Source organism: Mastacembelus armatus, chromosome 6, assembly GCF_900324485.2.
Source record: "Mastacembelus armatus chromosome 6, fMasArm1.2, whole genome shotgun sequence".
Classification (NCBI taxonomy): domain Eukaryota; kingdom Metazoa; phylum Chordata; class Actinopteri; order Synbranchiformes; family Mastacembelidae; genus Mastacembelus; species Mastacembelus armatus.
Genome location: NC_046638.1, coordinates 13,091,888 through 13,117,296, shown reverse-complemented (window position 1 = coordinate 13,117,296; position 25,409 = coordinate 13,091,888). Strand labels below are relative to the sequence as shown.

At 38.2% G+C, this 25,409-nt stretch overlaps 1 protein-coding gene across 1 annotated transcript; it reads left to right on the top strand.

The window, feature by feature from the left end:
- The first annotated feature begins 8,309 nt into the window (after window positions 1-8,309).
- Window positions 8,310-21,024, top strand: LOC113132962 (aminopeptidase N-like). Its single transcript, XM_026311424.1, has 21 exons — window positions 8,310-8,638; window positions 9,336-9,639; window positions 10,104-10,246; window positions 10,640-10,776; window positions 11,338-11,464; window positions 12,105-12,259; window positions 12,688-12,801; window positions 12,921-13,064; window positions 13,626-13,691; window positions 14,666-14,731; window positions 14,848-15,020; window positions 15,438-15,514; window positions 17,300-17,433; window positions 17,546-17,601; window positions 17,972-18,119; window positions 18,228-18,319; window positions 18,670-18,777; window positions 18,903-19,070; window positions 19,192-19,332; window positions 20,167-20,248; window positions 20,766-21,024. The coding sequence occupies exons 1-21, from the start codon at window positions 8,332-8,334 to the stop codon at window positions 20,922-20,924; spliced, it is 2,901 nt and encodes a 966-aa protein (XP_026167209.1). The 5' UTR covers window positions 8,310-8,331; the 3' UTR covers window positions 20,925-21,024.
- The last annotated feature ends 4,385 nt before the right edge of the window (window positions 21,025-25,409 follow it).

The following is a 25,409-nucleotide window of genomic DNA, read 5'->3' as shown; positions in this document are numbered from 1 at the left end:
TACTCACAGGAGGAATCTGTCTGCCTGCTGGAAATTTTCAACAATTGCCTTTGTCATTCTACCTATGATTGTTAACTTTAGTTCCAATCTCTGGAGCTGAATAGGAAAGATCAGACTGTGTCATTTGACCAAATTGTTGTTATTGTAAGGCATTACTATAATAATCATCATACTATTTCTCTTTTTTTCTTCTAGACTGTTACCCTTGCATTCCATTAATTATTCCATTGCCAATGTAACTGTAACTTTAACCTCAACAACAGATCTTATAGAATATATATATTTTATATCAGCTGAACTGCAACTTTTAAATTTCTTTTTTTTCTATTTTCTATGTACAACCTGCCTGAGCTGACATTTGACAACTCCAAAATCAAGATACTCCCATGAATCCTTTGTTTAGTTAGTTGCAGCAGGAGGAAAATGAGGGGGGAATTTTGAAACAATAACAACTAGGGATCCAACACCATCATACTCTCTAAACTGGTCTCGAAGCTCACCAGTCTGGGTATGGAGATCTTCATCTGCAGCTAGATATTTGACTTCCTGACTGGCAAGCCATGAGCAGTGAAAATCATTAATCATAGCTCCTGTCCGCTGATGTTCAGCACGGGTGCAACACATGAATGTGTGCTCAGTCCCCTTCTCTACTCTCTGTTTTCACCATCATATTTTATTTTCCTTTTTTATTTTTATTCTTTTATTGTGTGCTTAATTAGACGCAAATATGTTATATTTATATATTATTTTTAGCGTGCTTTTAGTATTGAGTTGACTACATTGACGGTGTATAGGGGGTGGACCTATACAATGTGAAATGACCCATAACATTACACACCACGAGAATGAAGCCAATTTGGTCGCCATTTTTGGCCGTTATGGACCTTTCTATGTTGCTTTTGTGGAGACAGAAGTATCATATTTGGACAATAAGGCTGTATGTAGAGAACGTTCCCATGGCGATGACTGATTAAAGCCATAATATGTATAGGTAAAGCAACCTGTCAATCAAATCTGGAACAAGACGACATGGATTAAAGGAGGCACCTGATTAAAATCTGCTCCTTGTATCTCCTCAATCATTGTTCCTCTTTGTAGAAATGTCAAAATAGCTTTTAAGGTGTATTGTGAATAAGAACAATTTCTGTGTCAAATAAAAATTGAAACACAATCACATCAAAGACTTGACTTGTGCCCATTGTCTAGGTGTGCAAATGCATCACATGACTTATTTGGCTGTTCCGCAAAGGAGAAAGGCACGGTGAACATGATTAGTGTCTGCGTGGCCCAAATGGAACATAAGAAACAGACTCATAGCAATAACCACCACTCAAGTGAGTTATAACCAAATGCAGCATAAAATGTTGTACAATATTCAAGTGTAACATGGATAATAAATTACCACACAGGTTTATCTTTATGGGCCGACAACAAAAGGGAGTGAGGTAAAGCAGGAAGGTAATTGCTCTTTGAACTCCATACTGTTGTAATGTTTAAGATAAGATGAACCTTTCTTTGTCTGACAGTGGGGAAATTCCAAATGCTCCTGCAGCATATAGAAATAGAAGAAATAGCAAGAATACTTTAAAAAAAAAAAACAACTGTAGAGGTACTTATAAGGTATATAAATAAAATAAAATAAAACAATGGGAAACAATGCACTATGGTGTAATTGTCACGTTTGCACGTAGTGATTAGCCAGGACCCAAGGTTGCAGAACAGAGACTTTATTGAAGAACTCACATAAAGGAACAACTTAACAGACAGGACAGGAGACAGTAGGCAGGCAGCAACACAGGTGTACATCCAGGCTCACAGACAACAATACATGCGGCATGATATACAGGACAATCCAGCAGGGAACAAAGGGACAAGTCTCAGCCCTGTGGGCTGGTATAAATACACATCGGGAGCGAGACAAAGGGCCAGAGCAGGCACAGGTGAAACTGATCAACACAAATGAACATAAAATTACCTGGGGTTAGCCCAGGCAACCCCAGGAAAGAGATTCAAAATAAAAATCCAGGGCATGAAGTCCAAATCTGGACCATAACAGTAACAGAATATTTAACTATAGTTTTTGGTGTACTAGGGATGCAGAGAGTTGTGTCCACTGGGGCCAGTGTTCGGTGCAAAACAAGGACAAATAGACTTGAAGAATAGCTTATATATCCCAGAGTTGTTCAAGCATTAAGCACAGTTACACCTTAAACATTAACTTTGCAATACACAAATTGTTGTGTTGTGTACGGTATGCAATATCTCTGGAATCTCTGCAACTGTCACCTCTGGGGAAATGTAGTGACCTGAGTGTGCTTTTGTGGTTTGCATATACTTACAGTTATGTGTGTATGTATGCTTATATTTTAAATACATCATTTAACTATAATTTTATTCTATACCCATTGATCTTGGGCACTGCAGTGGTCTACACTCAATCTTGTTGTACATGTTACAATGACAGTAAAGAATTCAATTCAATTCATAGTCTGACAGCATCAGGAAGGAAGGACCTCAAAGAGAAATTTAGGTAAACTTGATAACTCGTAAATGAATAGTGAGAGTATTCAGTTGTCACTTGCTTCTGTCATCCGATGTCAGTCTCACTCTTTCCATTACAAATCCCTACACTCTCTCCTCTGGTATTGACAGCCTCCTGAACATACACAACTCACCCAACCCTGATGACCTGGTTTCTCACTACAACAACGGTCTATACAAAATGTACTTCATTCTCTCATTCCTCTGAAAACCAATCTGTCTCCTTTGCTCTTTCTGCACCATGGTTTACTCCTGGTCTGCAAACAATGAAAGCTAAATGACAGCTTGAGTGACTCTACAGGAAAACTGGTCTCACTGCTCACTAGACATATACAAAAACAACATATTACACTATAAGGACTGCATTGCTCAAGCCAAATCTAACTATTATTTTTCCATAATCTGTACAAATAGCGGCAATTCCAAGACTGTTTTCCTTTCTCAATACTGCTTTCAGACCCCCAGGCCTTTTTTGATGAAAAAATTCACACATTCCACAAGCACCTTGGTCTTAACTCTGTCCTCACCTCCTCCTCTGAACTCTGTCCAACTCTGAAGCAGCTACACTGGCTCCCAGTCACGTGTCGAATCAACTTCAAAATCCTCCTGTACATGCACATGGCCATCTATAAGCTCATCCCCCATTATATGTCTGACCTCCTCCCACTCCCTCAGATCTGCTTACTCCAGTCACCTAACTCATTTTAAACTATTTTTGCCTCATTGTCCACTTTTTATATTGCCCTCTTGTTTATCCTGTCTATTTTATTATTCTTTGTTTTAATTGATTGTGCGGCGACCTTGATTGCTGAGAAAGGCACCACTTCAATGTCCGTACCACAGATGTTGACTGGATAAGGAGGGGGTTTAGATTTTCAAAAATCCACTACCATCTCCTTGGTTTTAGAGATGTTCAGTAGGAGGCAGTTTTTGATTCTAGTCACTGAAGGATTTTATCAAACCTCTGTACTCCTCTTCCTGTCCAATCCTGATAATGCAACAATCGCATATCATCAGAATACTTCTGAATGTTCCAATACTCAAAATTGTATATGAAGTCTGCTGTGTACAGTGTGTGAAGGAATGGAGCTAAAACAGTCCCGTGCAGTTACCCAGCCTGACAAACTATGGCCTTTCCACATAATCTGTGATCCTGGAAACAACATCCCTTTGAGATGGACTTCATCTCTAGAATGAAGTCCTATTTTGTAGAATCCTGTAATGACTTAATCTTCATTACTGAATTTGTCACATTAATTTCCTCAGTTTAGATGAATAACTGCATGGACACTGGACATTTAAAGTATTTTATTGATTACTGTGTGTGTTTCCTGTTTAGAGGAACATGTGCCTCTCAGGCAGTACTGTGGAGCACCTGTCCTATAAATAGGAAAAAACATGTGTTTGTGGTGTCTGCAAGTGTTTCAGTGTAGTCTGCAGTCTCCTTGTTAAGATCTTCAAGCCAAAATAGTCCCCAGAGGGCATGAACACAATATAGGGTTCTGGGAGGATCCAAGCGGATAACTGAGTGAGGGGGAAGGAGTTTTATGGTAAGGCTTAAAAGACCTTAGGAAATAGGGAATGGTATGAATTTGTTTTAATCATAAAATATTTTTATTAAAAACTGAAATATTGTGATGATGTATATTTAATAGGCTTGAATATTTGTTGTTGCTTTAAATTTTGTAATCAGGGTTACCTGTAGTGAGGGAGTACCTTGTGATAGGGTATAAAAGGATGCCAGTCAGCAGGGTGTGCAGATTGCTGTTGGGGTTTCATGTTACCCATGGTCTTATCCCCTCAAACCCCTCCACCACGATAAAGTGGTGGAAGGGTTTGAATGTCTGAATGATCGTTGAAGCTATGTTGGGTCTGGGTTTCCGCCCACCACCCGCAGGAGGATTCATAAATGGCCAGTGCAATATGAATCAGGCAGTAGTTGAAGGCGGGAGCCTCTATGACCCGATCCCTGGGCTCTGAAACTGGCTCTAGGGACATGGAATGTCACCTTGCTGGGGGGGAAGGAACCTGAGCTTGTGCGGGAGGTTGAGCGATACCGACTAGAGATAGTCAGGCTCACCTCCACGCATAGCCTGAGCTCTGGAACCCAACTCCTTGAGAGGGGTTGGACTCTCTTCTATTCTGGAGCTGCCTGCGGTGAGAGGCGGCGGGCTGGTGTGGGCTTGCTTATAGCTCCAGAGCTCAGCCGCCAGGTGTTGGAGTTTTCCCCTTAGAATGAGATGGTCGCTTCCCTGCACCTTTGGGTCAGGACCTCTTACTGTTGTTTCGGCCTATGGGCCGAGCAGCAGTACAGAGCACAGAGCTTTGGTGTTTTCAAGATGTTTAGTAATAAGATGTATAATGTTCAGAATGGCATCCTCAGTGCTCCTATTCTGTTTGTAGGCAAACTGACAAATGTCTAATTGAGCATTAACTTCTTTCTCCAGCAGTGAGACCACAGATTTCTCACTTCACTTCATAAACACTTCATAAACATAAAAGCCACAGGATGGAAACGATTGTTGACTGTTGCACATTGTCTTTTAGGCACAGGTGTTATGATAGACTTCTTCCACAGAGCTGATACAGTGTAGGTACCAAGACACTTCTGAAATAGGTGACACCATGGTGTAAGTTCCTCAGCACAGCATTTTAACAAAAAAGCCAGCAACCCGTCTGGCCTTGTGGATTTATTTGTGTGCAAATGACTGAAAAAGCCTTTGTACACTAGATGGTTCTACTTTTACCCAACGGGCAGCAATAGTGTCAACCACTGACTATATTATAGGTTTTGACAAACTGCTTGCAGAATCTTTAAAAAGAAAATGAACAATGACAGAGCTCATATATCTTTAACTTTATTAAAAAATAAGGATTTGGAAAGCTAGTTTATATTTTGGAAAATGCATGAACATATAACACTCTATATCCATACCTCACAGTAAGCTTAAGATTTTCCATTATCAGTGAACTTGAGTATGTCTTTCCTTTGACCAGAGATCAGAGATACTATATCAGAACATTACAGAGATAAACACAAGGCCAGTGATAGGAGTTTTGTTGTAAAGCCTGTCTCTTCTTGCTCATATACTGGAATCAGTCATCATGTGTTTTCTTATCAACTTATAAAGCTATTAAAGCCTTCTTTGTTTGGACGTATTCTTCCCACGCAAAAGCCATATACTGCCTGAGGCTTCAGCTATTAATGTGTTATCAAGGTAAAGCAGACAGAAAATATGGTATTTTACTCTTTTACTCATGTTGGTTAGTTATCTTCCATTGGCTAAGGTGTTGTAGATCCTTTGGATCTGCTGTATCATACAGTCCTGCAGTGCAGTGGGGTGAGTCGTCCACTGCAGCTGCTTCTCTGCTCCATCATTTCCCCTCCAAAGCCTCCAGTGAGTCCAGCCTCATTCCAGTCACTGAACCAACGTTTTCCACCAGTGTGTTCAGCCACCTTGTATTCTTCTGCTTTATGCTGCCTCCCCAGCAGACTGCAGCATAAAACAGCAGACTTGTTACCATAGTAAAACATGCAGCATCTTCCTGCAGACATCTAAGGACCTAACCTAAATGCATGTGAACCCCTTCAGATTTCTTAGTTTTTTTATTAATTTACCACGTGATCTGATCTTTATCTAAGTCACAACAATATACAAACAAAATATGCTTAAGCTGATAACACACCAACAATTCTAATTTCTTGTGTATTTATTGAACAGATCCATTAAACATTCACAGTGTTGGAGGAAAAATTAAGTGACATTAAGATAACTCCAAAGGCACGAGATATAATGCTCAATGAGGGAAAGAAGAAGCCACGAGTAATAGCTTAAGGCTTGAAGATATGACTGGATCTGGAAACATCTCTGTTCACATAGTCTCACATACGTATGTGTCTTTGAACAGGCAGGGTGTCAATAGCAGAACACCATGGAGGAAGCTTCTGGGAAAATGTTTTGTGGGTTGATGATTCAACAACATTTGAATTGTTTGGAAAGAATACTGAACACTATGTATTGTGCAAAGAGGGCACAGCTTATCAACATCAACACAACATCCTAAAGGTGAAGTATAGTGGAGGGGGCATCATTTTGCTTCTAAGTCTTAGGGCCTGTACCACTGACCATCATCAAGGGGGGAAAGTTTACCAAAACTTCCTACAGGATAGGACGTTTAGAAGCTTTAGTTGGCTACTGGGTAGGAAGACAATGACTCTAAGCACTAAATCAACCACAGAATGGCTTCAGAAAAGAAAGCTGGCCTTTTGGAGTCACCCAGTCAGAATCCAGACCTTAACCCCATAGAAATGCTGTGGAATGAGCTCAAGAGAGCTGTTCACACAAAACATCCTAATAAGTCCAAGCTGAATCACTTCTGTAAAGAAGAATGGCCAAAAATTCCTCGTTATCCAGTCTGATCCAGAGCTACTGGAAGTACTTACTGGAAGTCACTGTTGCCAGCTATTTTATATGAAGGTTAATGGACTTGAAATTGAATAACAGGCTGAGAGTGTTATATGCTCGATATCGAAGGTGTCATAAGTCCAATCACCTGCATCACCTGCTGTATATCCCTGCCAAAGTACAATATAAAAAGCAAACACCTTCTCTACAAGTTTTTAATATGATTCAAACCAAGAAGAAGGGAAGAAGTTTAATTTAGAGAAAGAAAGCTGCAGTAACTGGAAGGGTTGCAAACTGATTTCATCTTTCATAACTCCTGTCCACTCCTGTTCATAATGACTTTATAGCTATGTGGCTGTACATTTCATAAAATGCTAGGATTATGGGGGCCCCTGTTAAAATGTAACTACACAATGACAGATGAAATAAACTACTTGGAGATAACACAGAATGAAGAGAACAACATTATCATGTAACAGTAACAAACAGTAACAAAAATAACTTTTGCTAAGGTATGTTTTGTGCAGTAGGTAAAAATGTAAATGTCATTTTTTTAATTTAAAGAGAGCACCTGGCTTCCTTTATGGCCCCATTTCTGCATTTACCCAGTGTTGGCTTAATATACAAATTCTTGGGGTGCAAGAGAGTAGAAAATTACAAAAGACCACTTGTCAAAAAATTTGTCAAAAAAAAAAAACAACAACATCCATTCATCATGTGGCACTTAACCCTGCTATCCAGGGTCTCAGGAGCTTATCCCAGCTAACATTTAACTAGAGGTGGGTAACACTCTGGACAAATCCACCACAGGGCTGACACATAGAGACAAACACTTACAGTCACATTCACACCTACAAATATAGGAAGCTGAATGTGTACATTTTTTCCAGGAGTAGGATTATGGTTAGGGTAATGCTAATTTTAACCCTAACCCTTATTTTATGATTGGGTTTTCCAAAGGCAGATACTAACTTTAAATGAAAAGAAGAAGAAGAAAAATGAGAAGCTTATTAATAAATATTGTACATGCAATTTTTCAATGAGTGTTTAGCCTTGATGATTTAACCCTGAAGTTTACATTATTTTCATAATAAACCCACCATTTTAGTTGGAATAATTAGAATACAAGAATTTAGCTGTAAGCTAGACCTATCCCTATTTTCATTCTTGAAGAATTATTTAGCTTATGTCCAGGATATTAACATTATTTTAGAGCTATCTGACAAAGCCCGTTTTGTCTTCACCAGGTGAGGTGGGTATCTACAGTCACACTGTTAATGTATCACTTGGTACAGTGAATGGGTGGGAGGTGCTACATATAGAGGTTTGACTTCCACCATTCTGTGCATTGTCTCAGTGTAGGGCTCCAGTACAGCTAGACAGCATGGGGAAAGGTTTCTACATTAGTAAGACTGTTGGGATAGTGGCTGTCATTCTGGGTGCAGGGGCCCTAGCTGCTATAATAGCTCTTTCTGTTGTTTACTCACAGGAAAAGGCTAAAAATAATAATAATAATAATGTCTTGCCAACAGATGGAGGAACAACATTAACTCCCCCTGTTACACCTGCCCCCTCTAGCGAACTTTGGGACAAATATCGACTACCCAAGAGTTTGGTACCCCACTACTATAATGTCACCCTCTGGCCGCGACTGACTGCAGATCCAGCAACTGGACTCTACATCTTCACTGGTAAGACTTTATGTGATAGAAATTTATGATCATCTGGAACCAGATGTTTTTTTTGTTTATATAAAGTAGGTGCCTTCACTTATTAAAAAAATCAAAAGAGAAGGAGTTTGACATCATTCCTTTGAGAAGAAAGGGTGTGGAGATAGATGGAAACTGACAAAGTTACATCTTTGAAAGGGCATAATATAAAAACAACAAGAGGTATGAATACATGCTTGCAGAGATTTGTCTTTGGGTTTCTCCTGACTGCTAATTTGCATTTTGTTGTAGTCTTTAGTTTTAGTCATAATTTAGTCACTCAGCTGTATAAAAAGATGTTGACCAATAAATAAAGCCCAATGAGAACATATACAGACCTAAACTGCAGTGCAATGCAGTGCTCTAAGTCCCTGCAAGCTCACTACAGTGAGAATTAAGAAGTCTGGGATCTACAGTGTCTAATGCAGCTGTGAAATCTAAAAATGCAAGTAATACTAGTTTCCTATTATCCAACAAGAGTAGAATTTCATTGTGAACCTTCAGTAACAGACACTGTGCTGTGACATTTTAACCATTTCTCTAAAACCATGTGTATTAAGTCAAAGATTGTATCACCACCACCTTTGTCAGTTTCTACAGTCAGGAAAATTAACTTCAAGAGTTGGGGTTGGGTAAAGCTGATGTTTCTTACAATTTAAGTTACCTCATATTGTTTTAGGTCAGTCCACTGTGGAGTTTGAGTGTGCTGAGGAGACTGACGTGATTCTTATCCACTCCAATAAGCTGAACTACACCAGACAGAATAGCCACTTAGCAACGCTCACCTCAGTGAATCCCGTAGTCACAGCCCCTTCAGTCAAATCTTCCTGGCTCCAGAATGTCACTCAGTACCTGGTCCTACAGCTGGATGGTAAACTGGCTAAAGGTGAAATGTACATCCTCCACACGGACTTCACTGGAGAGCTGGCTGATGACCTGGGAGGCTTTTATAGGAGCGAGTACATAGAGGATGGAGTGAAAAAGTATGTACATTTGCTGTAAAGTTCACAGTCTGAATTTGAAAAAAATATATATAAAATGCATTACAATTTTATGTTTCAGAGAATATTCAACACCAGTAGCTCTTGAATCCAGTAAACCCATTAAACCCATTTTATATTCCGCTGCAGAAATAATTTTCAGTATAATTTTAGCTCAAATTGATCTTTAAAGAATACACAGAATACTGAGTTCATTGAATACTAAAAGGTGTAAAATAGTTACATGTTTCCAGTGTTGGTCACAAGGAACCTGAAGTAGATTTGATTATGTTTGCATTAGGCTAGCAGTATTTCCAGCCTTTATTCTAATATAAAGAAATCTGGGCCTATAGACGCACAAATATTTAAACTGACTTACACTTAACCTGCCAGTTCTTAAAAGTTCATGCATTTCGTAAGACTGATGTGCTCGTTACCTAAACCCCAAAATTTATGTTTCCTTTCAGGGTTGTTGCTACAACTCAGATGCAGCCAACAGATGCCAGGAAGGCTTTCCCCTGTTTTGATGAGCCAGCAATGAAAGCTGTTTTCTACATCACTTTGATCCATGACAGTGGAACTGTGGCCTTGTCCAATAGTGAGGAAAAAGGTTAGTTGCATTCCAAAGATAAATGGACAAGTTAGGCAGATCAGCATTTCAGACTAACTCAATTGAATAAATAAGGAAAACAATACTGGACCTGGACTTGAATTTGTGGTGAACTCAGCTGTGTGTAGCAGGAAGTTAATGAGATAAAGATTAGATGAGATAAATTTTTTTTCATCCCCAAAGGAAAATTCAGGGGTTGTTAGGAAAATTCAGAAATTTAGAAGTTGTATGCTTACCAAAAATGTCCAATTTGAACTAGGAGAAAAGCCTAGTCAAAACCTTTCAAATTTATAAAAACATTTAAGTAAATAAATAATCTAAATACATAATAATAATAATCAAAATTCATTTAAATAATGTTTTTATTTTGTTAAATTAAACATTTCTTTACAGAATCCAGCAGCGTCACCCTTGATGGCCTTAGTGTGCAGAAGACTGTTTTTCACCCAACTAAGAAAATGTCCACCTACTTGCTGGCATTTATAGTCAGCGACTTTTCCTTCATCAGCAACACCATTGATGGAGTTCTGGTAACTGACAGATTTTGTCATGAATGCTTTCTTATGGAATTTGTAAGCCATTTGTATTTGTTGGATCCTAATAATTTGTCTCTATTAATAACAAACATTTAAGAGCTTTCCAAATTCAAAGATTAAAGATACACACTCTGCTATTGTTAGTAATAAAGTGAATCATTTTCAAGTTGGTTATCCCCTCATCTACCCCCACGAATCCCTAGGTATCCACATTCTTTACAAACAGCACAGTCTTTGTCCGTTCAAGAAAAACAGAAGTCCTGTCTTTTACTTTGTCCAAGTGATTGTTGTCCATTTTGATTAATACTCATATTTTAGAGTGAGACAACCATGGCCATGACCATGTAATTAAATATTCATTGAAATGCACTCTGTTGCAGTAGTACTGCAGCAAATGTATTAAAATGCTTTAATATCACACAATTAAGAAGGTGATATCAGTGTGAAACCACAGAGATTTGGTGGTTCCTGATAACAATATCCCACTGAACAGAAATGTGGAGAATAATGTAGTGTGATGTCTCTAATTGTGTTTATTGTGTGATGTGGATTTAGATCCGTATCTTTGCCCGGAAGCCTGCTATTGCTGCTAAACAAGGAGAGTATGCACTTAACATAACTGGACCAATCCTTAAGTTCTTTGAGAAATATTACAATTCCAGCTACCCTCTTCCTAAATCTGGTAAGTCTACCCCACATGATGACTTAGAAATTAATTAATCTGGTTTAAAGACATACAGAATAAGTTAGCCAGTTGTCCTGATAATAAAAGAGATCCTTGCTCAGTTAGCTACAGTTGCTGATCCAGCGGGCTAATTTTTGTGATTACAACCTTTGATCCTTTAATTTAACTGTTCCAATTCCCTCAGTGGTCAGTAGTTTTAGTCATCATGTGGCCATTGCCATTTTAATGGTCAACCCCACACATTCTTTATTTTATAGAGTGAAACATTTGCTGCCAGTTCCAGTAAAACAGCTGTTCTTATCATTTATCTGATAACCACAGAGATAATTGTATTTTCAGTTTTGTTTGTCAGCTCTTTTTTATAATAGGGAAAAGGATAATCATGTACAGTATCAATCATTAACAGAAAAAACCTGATAACATCAGTATCAGTGTCACTTTTACTTCTACGGTACTTTATTGGTGAACTGATAAACTGCATTTTCTTGATTTTGGTACTGCATCAAATCCCCACGTTCATTATCCTAGGTGATCCTCTCTCCAGATCATCTTTTAACACTTATGCAGTGAACTTTAGACAATTTATGAGCAGTAGTTAATCATAAATCATTTCTATTCTCCTTCCCTCCTAATGCAGATCAAATCGCTCTACCAGACTTTAATGCTGGCGCAATGGAGAACTGGGGTCTGATAACGTATAGAGAGACAGCACTCCTCTATGATGAAGCGTTCTCCTCCAACTCCAACAAGGAGAGGATTGCTACCATCATCTCTCATGAGCTGGCTCATATGGTTAGGTTGCTACACTGCAAACTGTATGAATTCACCAGGTCTATCTTGTGGTTGTCACTATTCTAACTCGTGCTGGATATTATAATAGGTTCTAAAATCCATCCATCCATGGATCCATCCATTATATATACCTGCTTATTCCTAATCAGGGTCACAAGGATCTAGTGAAGCCTAGGCTCTAAAATCAGATTGAAAAATAATTTAGAATAGCATGAAATCAAAGCTAAGTGGTTATTCTCTTTTAATTCATTCAACTTTTTATGATGGCAAATTTCAAATCAGGTCTCATTGCAGGCGAGTCTTAAATCCTCATTTTTTGCACTAGACTATCTCCAAGTCCAAGTCACAAGTCTACAGGCAGGAATCTGTAAAGAGCTATGGTTAGTTTTTCTTGGCATTGACACCTCTTCTCTGTGCTAATCTTCTAGTGGTTTGGTAACCTGGTGACACTGAGGTGGTGGAATGACTTGTGGCTGAATGAAGGCTTTGCATCCTATGTTGAGTACTTGGGAGCACATGAGGCTGAACCTGACTGGAATGTGGTAAGGACCACTTCATGGACTCAACTAACAATCTAACTATATTCAAAAGAGTGTCACTTAGGTGAGTGATGAGCATTTGCTGGAGCTTTGAGCACACTGTCGTATTTGTCTGATAACAGAAAGACCTCATCGTGCTCAGTGATATTCATAGGGTGTTTGCTGTTGATGCCCTGGCCTCTTCTCATCCTTTGTCCTCCAAAGAAGAAGACATCCAGAAACCAGCACAGATCAGTGAGCTGTTTGATGCTATTTCATACAGCAAGGTAACCAAACATACACACACACACACACACACACACACAAAACTTATAGCCGTAACCCTTAAACTAACCCTAACCCAAACATCACCCTACCTGTAAACCAAGTTGTCTCTTTAAAATTCAGCAATTTACCTAGATTTTGTCCTCACAAGGAAGCTGAGTCCCCACGTTACTGTAAACAGGTTTCAGTCTCTACAGTGTGCACAGTGTAAAACATAGTATACACACACACACACACATACACACACACCCTCACACACACACATACAGTACATACACACATATATGCACACACATTTCTCTTTATATATATTTCTTACCTTGACTTTAACTGTAACCACAACTTGCTTAACCCTAACCTAACCATAACCCTAGCCTTTACCTTCAACCAAGTCATTCCATTCAGTAACTCACTTTGTGGGATTCATCATTTGGACCCATCTCTCATTTTAAGATTAATTCATTTATGTTTGCCTTTTTTGTGAATATTTCACATGATATCCCTTAAACACAGATCCTTAAACTGATGGTGAAAATTGTTTCATTTTGTTTTCTCCTCCTTAGGGAGCATCAGTTTTGCGGATGTTGTCAGATTTTCTAACTGAAGACGTCTTCACAATGGGACTCACGGTAAGGGGGTCATTCAAACATTTATGTGAAAAACATCCCATAGCAGTGAGGCTTTTGAAATGCAGTATGAGCATCATAGCTTTCAGATGGGTGGTGTGTCATCAAAAACAGTGGTGCTCATAAATTTACATACTCCTGGCAAAATGTGAAAAACACTGGACAATTTTTAAAAGATTAAAAGATTTCGAATCAAGTCTCATTGCAGGTGAGTCTTAAATCCTCATTTTTGGAACTAGACGATCTCCAAGTCCAAGTCACAAGTCTACAGGCATGATCGTGCAGAAAACTTTTCTTTAGAAGTGGTCAGATAGTATAGTTAGTATTGGCAATATGATTTTAAAAAGGCAGCGGTTCTGCGTGTTCAGTTATTTTTTGCAAAAAAATGGCCAATATTTCTTAAACTGTGCCAGGGGTATGTAAACTTATAAGCACATTTGTAGGTGAGAAAACCACTGAGAACTTCAAATAACTGCCACAATTACTATAAATATACTGTACAGTATGCTGTACTAAAAAGAGTTGTTCATTAGAGTCTGTGGTCTAGAATGGGGTGGACTGCTTCATCCACATTGCAGACTTTGATTTCCATCCATCCATCCATCCATCCATTTTCTATACCCACTTATTCCTTAACCAGGGTCACAGGGATCTGCTGGAGCCTATCCCAGCTCTCTTTGGGTGAAAGGCAGGGGTACACCCTGGACAGGTCACCAGTCCATCACAGGGCCACATATAGACACAAAGACAAACAACCTCACACACTCACACTCACTCCTATGGGCAATTTAGAGTCACCAATCAACCTGACATACATGTTTTTGGACTGTGGGACGAAACCAAAGTACCTGGATTTCCTTACTTTTTAATTTTTCTCTATTTTGCTTTTTTTTAAAAATCTGAAACAGAAATGATTTTACTCAAGTCCTGGTTCAACATAGCATCTCTCTCTGTTATTTTTTCTCTATTTTTTGCAGACCTACCTGGCTGAATTTGCATTTGGAAATGCAGTCTATAAAGACCTTTGGAATCATCTGCAAATGGCATGTTCTTTTCACTTCACATTTCAACATTTTTCTAAAGTTTTGACCAAAAAAACCTCTAGTTCCAACCTAAGTGCTGTTACGTACTATTTTTCTCTGTTTTGTCCGGTCCACAGGCTGTTAATGCTAGTGATATGCAACTTCCTGATACTGTCCATAACATCATGAACACCTGGGTGCTGCAGATGGGCTTTCCTGTGGTTACCATAAATACTAATACTGGCAGCATAGCCCAGCAGCATTTTCTCTTGGATCCTGACTCTGAAGGCATACCTCCCTCTCCCTTCAAGTATGTACACTGCTGTTCATCCATGCTTCTAATCAACTAGACCAGTGAAGATGTTTCTTTTTAGGGCTCCAGCACCGCAAGTGCAGGCTTTTATTATTTATTTATTTATTTTTTATTTTATTTTATTACATATATCATTATGGCATTACAGCCCACTTTACCATTACTACTTTTACTGGTACTTCTGCTTGTGAATCTAAAGACCTATTATTACTACTTTTGTAGTAATATTATTACCTTTTCTAAACTTTAAATGCTAATATAATTTAAAAGTAATGTTAAAAAAGTAATGTTTAAAAGTAAGATTTTCTTTTTTCTACTCATTGTAAAATCACATTTTCTAGTTCTTAAAATGCATAATAGCTTAACAAAAACTAAATTATATATAGATTTATTCATATATTTATATTTTTGCAGGTACACGTGGATTGTTCCAATCAAATGGATGAAAACTGGAGTTGAGCAGACACCACAATGGCTGGAGAAAGAATCAAGTAGGATATCGACAAAAGTGAAATTTTGCCTTGATTATTTGCACACATACGATTGGTGTGTGTTTTTTTTCATTATCCAAACAAAACAAGATACATATTTTCAACCATCTATGTAGAAGTATTTCAACAACAAATGTTTTAAAAGCGGAAAAAATCTCATTTTCAGTACTAGTCAGTCTGTAAGTCAGCATTATTGAGTGCACAGGTATGGATTGTCAAGCTTAGAATAAGATTTGAGCATACAATTTGTAGTCCTCCAGGTGTTGTGGGTCCTGAGCAAGTGATAATTTGTCTACCAATTTTGACTCACAAGCAGCAACAGGACATACACACACATCCAAGCAACACAATTAAGGTTTTTTTTTTTCTGAAATATAGTCCACAGAGGGCAACATACAGTAGATCGGTCATGTTATATGTCAATTAAATGACATAGTTCCTGTAGGTTACAAGGGCTCAGGGGTAATTTTGTGAAAAAAATATTTGGACAAAGGCAAATTCTGCACCACCATGCTACTTAGTCTTAAAAGTAAGTAAAACCTAACAATTTACCAGTGTTAAATCAACTCTGAGAGTGTTAATTTAACACTAAAAATGTTTATATGTGTCCACTATTATTACATTTATAATGCCAGTGTTCTGTTCCAGTCACTAACATCAGCCTTTCATAAATGGGTTTGTAGTAATAGCTCTAGTAATAGATTCCATCCATCCATTATCTATACCCACTTATTCCTATTTACGGTCATGGGGATCTGCAGGAGCCTATCCCAGCTCTTTTCAGGTGAAAGACAGTGGTGCTTAAAATTAGGTTTGTGCTCTTTAAAACCATCTATTATTGATATACTTCTATACGTAGAGAGCGTCCGTGTAATGTATTTGTAACAGATCATCATTACCCAAGCCCTTCACAATAAAAGTAGTCTGAGAAATGTTAATTGCAGTAGTAACTCAGTAAGATCTACTCAGTGTCAGTATCAAGCTTAAGGTGTTATACCAAATTGCACCAGTATTTTGTACACATGAGCTATGTTTTAATCAATATATTGATAGTAAGTCAGTGGAGGTCCAACACCAACATAAAGGGTAGTGTAATGGTCAAATCAGGTCAATATAAAAGCATGGATAACCATTCTACTTGCAGGGGTAAGGTACATCCTAGCAAACAGGTTGCCTCCAGCTAATATAGCAAACTGGGCTTTATCTTTAGATCATGGATATATCTCATCCTCAAAACCCTCACAACCACTCCTACCTAGGAACTCAGTTTTGTTACTTCTCATATACCACCTTCAGAAAAATTACAAAAACGTTTGGTGTGGGCTCTCCAAAGTGAGTTGATAAAGGTGTAATACATTTCTGAAATGGTGCAGCAGGTGGGCATACCAATACATGTAGGCCACCTCTAAACCTACTGTCGAGCTTCAGAGCTTTGTCCCACAGTCTTCACTGAAATTATGTAAGCATCTTTGTCTCAGAATTTTGAAGACACTGTTTATACTGAAAAAAGGTTTCTTATGAACAGTATCAGAACCAGTATTCTGAGTATTATACTTTTGTTCAGCATATGGATACAATCTATCCTCTCTTAACAATAGTGATGGGATATTTTTTTACATGCAAACATTGGTTGTGTGCTTACTTTTGAAAGCTGGTCAGTCTCACTTTTATACTGTGGCTTTTTCCATTCCATTACCCCATCATCATGTTGCTGTAGGGTTAGTTACTGAAAGTGTTTACTTTTCAGTGGTCTCAGATATATTCAGATATCTCTTTCTTCTTTAGCCACAAATGATGCAATGAAGATCTCAGGGTCTGACTGGCTGCTGGCCAACCTTAATGTTGTGGGTTACTACAGAGTCAACTATGACCAGGGTAACTGGGACAGACTGCTAAATTGCCTGAGCACCAGTCATCAGGTAAGATGCAGCTGTCTAATATATGATGATAATATATATCATCATATATCCTATGAACATGTTGTGAAATTTTTTAGTAATAGCGACATCCATATTTCTCTTGTTTTCCAAGCTTATTCCAGTGCTTAACAGAGCTCAGCTAGTGGACGATGCTTTCAACTTGGCCAGGTAAGTCCCACTAACATAATAATAAACGGATAATGATAGTAGTGAAGAAAAAAACATCTGTTTTACTGAAATGTAGAAATGATACTTTGAACTTATTATTTTTAGTAAAGTCAAAAGACAGGCCAGATAGCAACATACTCATACAACACACATAAAATTAGTCGTGTATTACTATTACACAGCATTGCCAGCAGGGCACGCATACTGCCAGGTATAATGACTCATTAGCTGCAGTAAATTTACAAAGGTACACAGCCATTTTGGCAGTATTTTTAGGGGTAAAACTGAGAAAACTTCAGACTATTAATAAGTGATAAGATGTAGAACTTTGGGATATCCTGTTTATTTTCACAATTTTGTAACCCCACAGGGCAAAGATCATCCCTACAGTGCTGGCCCTCAATACCACCAAGTATCTGAACAATGAGAGAGACTATATTCCCTGGCAGTCGAGCATGAACAACCTCGAATTCTTCTACCTAATGTTTGACCGCAGCGAGGTTTATGGTCCCATGCAGGTGTACTTTCGTTCAGCCAAATCCATCAACATAAAAATAAAAAATAATAATTTTTTGATTGTTCTAGCCTTCATGGAATTATCTCATTTCCTTGGCTCTGTCTTTTAGGATTATCTGAGGAAACAGGTAACTCCTCTCTTTGAATACTACAAGAACATGACTGGAAACTGGAGTAAGGTACCCGATGGACATATGGACCAGTGAGTAGAGAGAGACACAAAAGCCTCTGCTGGCCTCATACTTTACAACAAAGACAATAAAAAACATGATACTTGCAAATTAGAGAGTTACACATCAGTTTTAACAGCTGTGAAATAAAGTAAAAAGGGCCAAGCCAAATTAGATTATCCTTTTCCAGATAAAATCACATTTTAGTCTACATTAAAGGCCTACTTCATAGCCTTTAATAATAAAGATCAGTCACATGTTATTGTTCTCGCTTTTTCTAAAACACTGCGACACACATTTTTCTTCCTTCCTGTGTTCCCATACCCATTTTTTCCTGGCTTCTACTGACAATCATTCTTTTTCCTGTTTCTCCTTCCTTCAGGTATAATCAGGTGAATGCTATCAGCCTAGCTTGCAGGACAGGTCTCGAAGAATGCCAAAATCTGGCCAAGTTATGGTTCAATCAGTGGATGGAGACAAACAAAAACCAGTGAGTGTACATATCATCCCATCATCCCCCAAATTTTATTTTAATGATTCTATGGTAATTCAAGTGCAACCGTATGTCCATCATCTATGGAATATTAAACTACTAAAAATGTCATCTTTCTTCAGTATCCACCCAAATCTCCGTGCCATAATGTACTGCAATGCCATTGCAGCAGGTGGCGCTGAAGAGTGGGAGTTTGCTTGGTTACAGTTTAAGAATGCCAGCATTGCTACTGAAGCAGAGAAACTCCGCTCTGCCATGGCATGCACGAAGCAACCCTGGCTACTCAACAGGTCTGCTCACAAACAGTCTTGTATAAATTATTACAGTATATTGTTGCACTTAACTGAAACTTACTGACTAATACACACATACTGTATATACTGTGCCTGCTGCTCTGCTTGTACCTTTTAGATACCTGGAGTACACTCTGGATCCAAACATGATCCGAAAACAGGATGCCACCTCTACTATTGTCTACATTGCTAACAATGTCATTGGGCAGTCTCTAGCGTGGGACTTTGTCAGGGCACAATGGTCATATATTTTTCATCAGTAAGTAAACCAAAACAGTTTTAGTTGCTAACATCACTGTATTCCCATGTAACATGAGACAAGGCAACAAATTTGTTGCTTATAACCCATAAAATTTACTGTGCATAATTGACCCAAATTTATATCTCAACTTACCAATGTTCTTACCAAATCAGGTAAAACCTGAAATGGGCTTTTTAGTCATTAAAAGATTATTATAAATCTGTTATATAGATTATATAAATCGAGTATAAATCACTGTTATAGATCATAAAACTGCCTGGGTGGTACCAAATACACCTCATTCCAATGGTAATATAATAATATAATATTATATATATATATATATATATATATATACATACACTTGAATTATATATATAGATATATATATCTATATATATATATCTTGGAAGCTAAGCAAGACCAAGCCTGATTAGTACTTGGATGGGAGACAGCCTGAGAAGACCAAGGGCCATCAGACTCAGCCACTGAGGTTGCACAAGCCAGTACAGTCTTAGTGTGGGTCCCAAGCCATAGTAAATAAGTAGAGTTGCATGTGGAAGGGCACCCGGCATAAAATTTGTGCCAAATCAGTATGTGAATCAATTGATCCACTGTGGCAAACTCTAATGGGAGCAGCCGAAAGAAAGAAAATAAAAAAACAATTAATAGCTATATATTTCATTTACAACCTAAGCCTTCTTTGAAATATCTCTTTGATTTACTATGCCTTGTACAAATACAGATAATTTCACAAATATTAGTCTAATTGTGAGTGAACAGAAGAGGCTTAACCTTTGCTATTTGCATACAAATGGCCCTAATCTGTCTCTGCTTTGTTTTCACTCACAGGTACGGTGGTGGCTCATTCTCCTTCTCCAACCTCATCAATGGAGTCACCAAGCGTTTTTCAACTGAATTTGAACTTCAACAGGTTAGATATTTGAGACACAATTCTCTACAGTATTTCTTTACATTTTAACCGGATTTACTTATACAAACATAGTCCAAAAACAAACAATAATGACTGAATAGAAAAATATGGACTGGGATATGACATATGCAGGAGACCTGACAACAACATGGAAAATGTATATACAAGTTGGTATAGGTTATGTACTGTGACAGGGCTGGTTGTGGGTAGTAAGCTGACAAGGACTAGGACTTGGAAGGCAAAACTGAAATTAGGAACCTGTGTTTTCCTGACTGTTTGAAATCAGGATGTCAATTAAAAAGACTTAGAGCAGTAAATCTGCCAGCATTCATATTTTGAACTGCATGTGCAAACAAAAAGTTTAGAAAGGGTAACAAAAGGGGCTCTCAGTTCTCTAAATAAATCACTCTAGTATGTCTGTGTTGACTGACAATTGTACTTTTGCTAATCCTCATGTTTTTGCTGTTGTACTTCAAACTGTACTTCCTCACTATTAATGTGATGTTTGTTCTTTCAGCTGAAGCAGTTCAAGGCTGATAATGCACAGGTTGGTTTTGGCTCTGGTACGCTGGCAGTGGATCAGTCCATCGAGAGAACTATTGCCAACATAAAATGGGTTGCAGAGAACAAAGAAAATGTTCTGGACTGGTTCAAGGCTGAAACAAAATCCAAATGATATTCTACTACATATAATAACCCTGTATTTACTTGTATGTAATGTAAATTAAAAAAGTTCTTTTTAAAGTATGTCTTGCTTACATCCAACTTCAATTGAAACCAGATTTACTCTTCTTTTTGACAAAGTCACTTTGAATAGTCTTAGAAAAAGTTTTTCTGACCGTCTTCAAAATAAATTGGATATAAAATTTTCTTGATCTTTTTTTTTTTGTACAATACATTGATTGAAGCTGGAAAGGGAGAAAAATTACAATGTATTTCAGATTCTTGAAAGTACAAACTAGAATTTCTGATAAGAAATTACAATACATTTATAGGTGTGTTTGCAACACTCATGGTGAGCCCACTTTATTCATCTCCCATGGGGGAAATTCAGATCGTCCAGCAGCTCTTATATTTACTTTACACAAAATATTTTACTTTATACAATATCAATGTATTAATGTTAAAAAGTATAATGGCTGTGGGGACAAAGGATCTCCTCAACCTCTCAGTTCTGGAGTCTCCTCCTGCAGACACTGTGGAAACTGAAGAGGTGGCTCTGCCTTTTCCTGTACACTGCATCCACCTTGGCAGGCCACTCTAGTTTTTAATCCAATACCACCCCCAGGTACTTGAAGGTCTGCAGTCTCCCTCTCCTGTCTATTTTGGGCACCAGCATTAGACAAGAAGTCTTCCACAGCACCGGGACTTTTTCTAACCGAAGGCTCATGTTAAAGAGCCTCTGAAGAGGGACAGCTAGTTGTCCTGCACAGTCCCTCAGAAACCTTGGACAAACTCCATCTGGTCTTGCTGCCTTCCCTGGCCGAAGTCTCCTGAGCTCAGCTCCAACCTCTTCCGTTGTTAGACAGGAGGAGCTGCTCAGATTGTACCGGAGGGATGGTGGGCTCACAAGTGGGCTCACCATGACATGAGTGTTGCAAGCCAACCTAAAATGTACTCTAATTTCACCTAGCCTAAAGTGTCCCCCAAAAAGTGTAATTGACCAATGGGAAAAGCATATCGCAAACTAACTGTAAGAAAGTAATGTGAATGTGAACGTAAAGCATGTGAAAAAATACAAAATATTTTGGTACAACTGTGGGGCAGCACGATGGGTTGGTGCTTAGAACTGTTGCCTCACAGCATGAAGGTTCCTGATTGATACCTGGCAGGGGTCTGTCTGTGTGGAATTTGCATGTTCTCCCTGTGCTTGTCTGGGATTTTTCCGGGTACTCCGATTTTCTCCCACAGTCCAAAAACATGTATGTCAGGAGGTTGATTGTTGATTCTAAATTGCCCAAAGGAGTGAGTGTGAGTGTGTGAGGTTGTCCATCTATATGTGACCCTGTGATGGACTGGTGACCTGTCCACGGTGTACCTGGACAGCGCTGTCATATTCTAATGATAAGGGTTTTTTCTAAGGTTATGGGATTTTGAAGGCAATAGCAAACTACTGAATTAATTTTGTTAATTAACTTCTTATAGATTAGTAAAGTAAGATGATCAGGAGAAAACCCTCTCCAGTATGATGACCACAGATGTTGACACTGCTGAAAAAAAGTTTTGAAATCAAGAGTGGTAAGTCAATGAAGAACATTAATATGACATGAAGCAGGGTTGAGAAACAGGAGCATCTTCTTACCATCATAACACCAGGAAGAGCTGATGATGGATGACAAGAAACATGCAGAAGGAAATCAAGAAATGGACTGTGTTATCATTTTATATAATAGTAGTTTCAGAATACAGTACATAACCTAACGAACAAAGTTGTGTGATATTTCTGAAAGGTTGTGTTTTGCACATCAAGACCATTGTTAAATCATTGCATTCTACTGCAATAGTTCACACATTGTAGATACTGTATGTAAAAAATATAATTATTTTTCTGTACGTTTTTTATGTTCATTTTTTTATTTGTTTTCCTTTAAACCTACCATCTTCCTTTCTTAAAAGTCTAACTTTATTTAATTCTTGTAAATACAGAGAGCTTGGTTAACCTGTTAGGTTTTTAGGTTCTTGTGGTTGAGCTTAGAAAGGAAACTGGACAGGAAGAGCTGATTGTATTCACACCTGTGGCTCATTTGCAGAATCAGGGAACTAAAAAGATGCATTGTTGCATTTTTCTTTTTGGTCATTTGTGTTCACAGGGTAACAATCCCACCTGGTCCAAAGGTGTAAACAAATGTCATGCCCAAACCAACTGTTCTCTCATTGGTCAGAGCTGCTTCGTGAGAATTTTGAAGGAGCTGAACGTTTTCATATGTCAAGGCTTTAAAAGGTCTCTGAGTCACTGCTTAAATCATGGGTATTTTGAGAGGAGGAGACTGCTAACGACATTATTATTTCCATTTGAATTGTAGTCAGGGAGAGTGTTAGTTTACATTTAGGTTCAGGTACTGATTGATCTCAATCCACCATTTGCTTTTTTGGTCTTAGGCTTACCCTTTAGCAAACGCATCTTCAAGCACCATCCTTTCTCCTTTCCAGTGTTACCTGATGCAGAACGCCTTAAGTTTCTTGCATTCTTCATATTCCAAGATATGTGTGCGTCTAAGGTGGTGGAGCAAATTGTTTGTGTTGCCACCTACATCGACAACTTTAGCCTGACATTTGCAAAAATAGTCATTTGTTTGAGGTTGCATTTTTTGTAGGCCTACCTCCAAACAATAGACACAGCTCCTCTTTTTGGCACAAGTTTTTCTGTGTCAGCTGTGTCAGTTTTGGAACTGTTCTAATTTTTTTGGCTCGTTGTTTTCTTGTCTGTCCGCTCCACCTTCACTGTCAATCATACAGCTATGCCCTCATCATCCGTGTTTAACAGTGCAACAGTGAAATGGGCCCCCTCTCAAACAATGGAGCGCTGTTCCATGTGGCACCATGACTGTTGTTGCTGCAGGAGCCGTCTACCATGTCACAACCGCTTCCCAACCGCTGTGTGTTGTACAAATTGCGGAACTGGCCAGGTTTTTGACCCCGATGGCGAGCTAATGGAGCAGGCCTAGGGCCTAGATTTTTACTTCAGAAAATAGCTACTTCTCCTACCTGACTGGTAGGGAGATCCACACAGCCCAGAAAAAACTCTTTGCCCACTCAGCTTCATTTTCTACAGCCAATGGACAATCTCACACACACACACACACCACCTTCACTCCAGCTTTATTTTCCACAGATCACTTCCCAGGACTGAATTTGTCTGCGACTTGATTATGGGTCTTTTGAACTGTGGATGATATTGTTTTTCCAACTTAAGTTTGTGTATGTGCCTTTATGTGAACTTAGTAACTTTTGAGTTTTTCGGAATGGACTGAACTAAAAACATTTCTGTGAATTGTCATTCCACCATTTAGTGTATTGTTTTATGTTTGAATATTCTTTGTCATTTAATATAATGCTTGGTAGATAGATAGATAGATAGATACTTTATTCATCCCCCCACATGTTCAGTCTCTGTCTCTCCCTCTAAGAGCTGAACTTCTAGATTTTCTGATCACTGGCCAATAATTATACTTTATATTAATATATTACTATTATATAATAATAATTATACATCTTTTATATTTTACTTACTGTTTTTTGAGATGAAGGACTTGGATTAGTACCCACTAAAACTTGTCAAACCTACTCTCAAATACATTTTCAAATCTCATTTAAGCTTTAAAAAAAAATCCCATCTTGTTTGAATCTTCATTGCAATGTTTGAAATAATGTATGCTGGACTCTATGAAGAGAAACATTAAGTGGCTGTAGTGGTGGTAGGACAAGAGTTGGGAGAACGTTGAATTAAAAAAAGAAAAAATCTCTTAACTTTTCCCGGTTGCAGATGAATGGTGGACAAATACGTGCTCTTCCTGACAGACTATGAAAGCAAACAGATCAACAGAAGATGTGCAGTGAGTTGCAGAGGGTCAAAAGTGCCAGCCTACTGCTGTATTGACTAATGTGTACAGTATTAGGCAGGTAGGCATAATGATCGATGTAAATGTGTATTTAGTATTACTCTATTTTTCAGCATTTTTTTAATCCCTAAAAAAGACAAAGTGATATAGTGCCAAAGCACAGAAAATAATAAATTGAAATTGAAACACATCTACCCAGTAGTGTAGAGGAGTGTCAGGGTGGTCTTTGGCAAATTTCAGGTGTGCCGCATCGTTTTTTGGGCAAGCAACGGTTTCCTCTTTGGTGTGTTCAGTGTTCAGTGTTTTATACTACAGCATGATTTACTGTTTGTAAATATACAAGCTATAGTAGAGCTGCTTACTAGAGCTGCAGAGAGGAATTAAATATTTTAAAGATATTAAGGATGAAAATGTTAATATTGCTGATGTAATCTTTGCTTCTCAAATCTGACTGATTTCTTTGCTATTTTGATTTTTATTATTATTAACATTTATGGCATTTCAGTTAGGACAGGAATAATAACATATGAAGCCAGGAAACTGTTGAAATAGCTCTTCTCTCAATGCTGTTGTTTGGCTGCCGCCATTAAGACCAATTCTAG

Coding starts and splice junctions, on each gene's coding strand:
- LOC113132962 (XM_026311424.1), top strand. CDS start 8,332: ATGGGGAAAGGTTTCTACATTAGTAAGACTGTTGGGATAGTGGCTGTC. Junction 18,320..18,669: donor CCCGATGGACATATGGACCA/GTGAGTAGAGAG, acceptor TCCTTCCTTCAG/GTATAATCAGGTGAATGCTA. Junction 18,778..18,902: donor ATGGAGACAAACAAAAACCA/GTGAGTGTACAT, acceptor ATCTTTCTTCAG/TATCCACCCAAATCTCCGTG.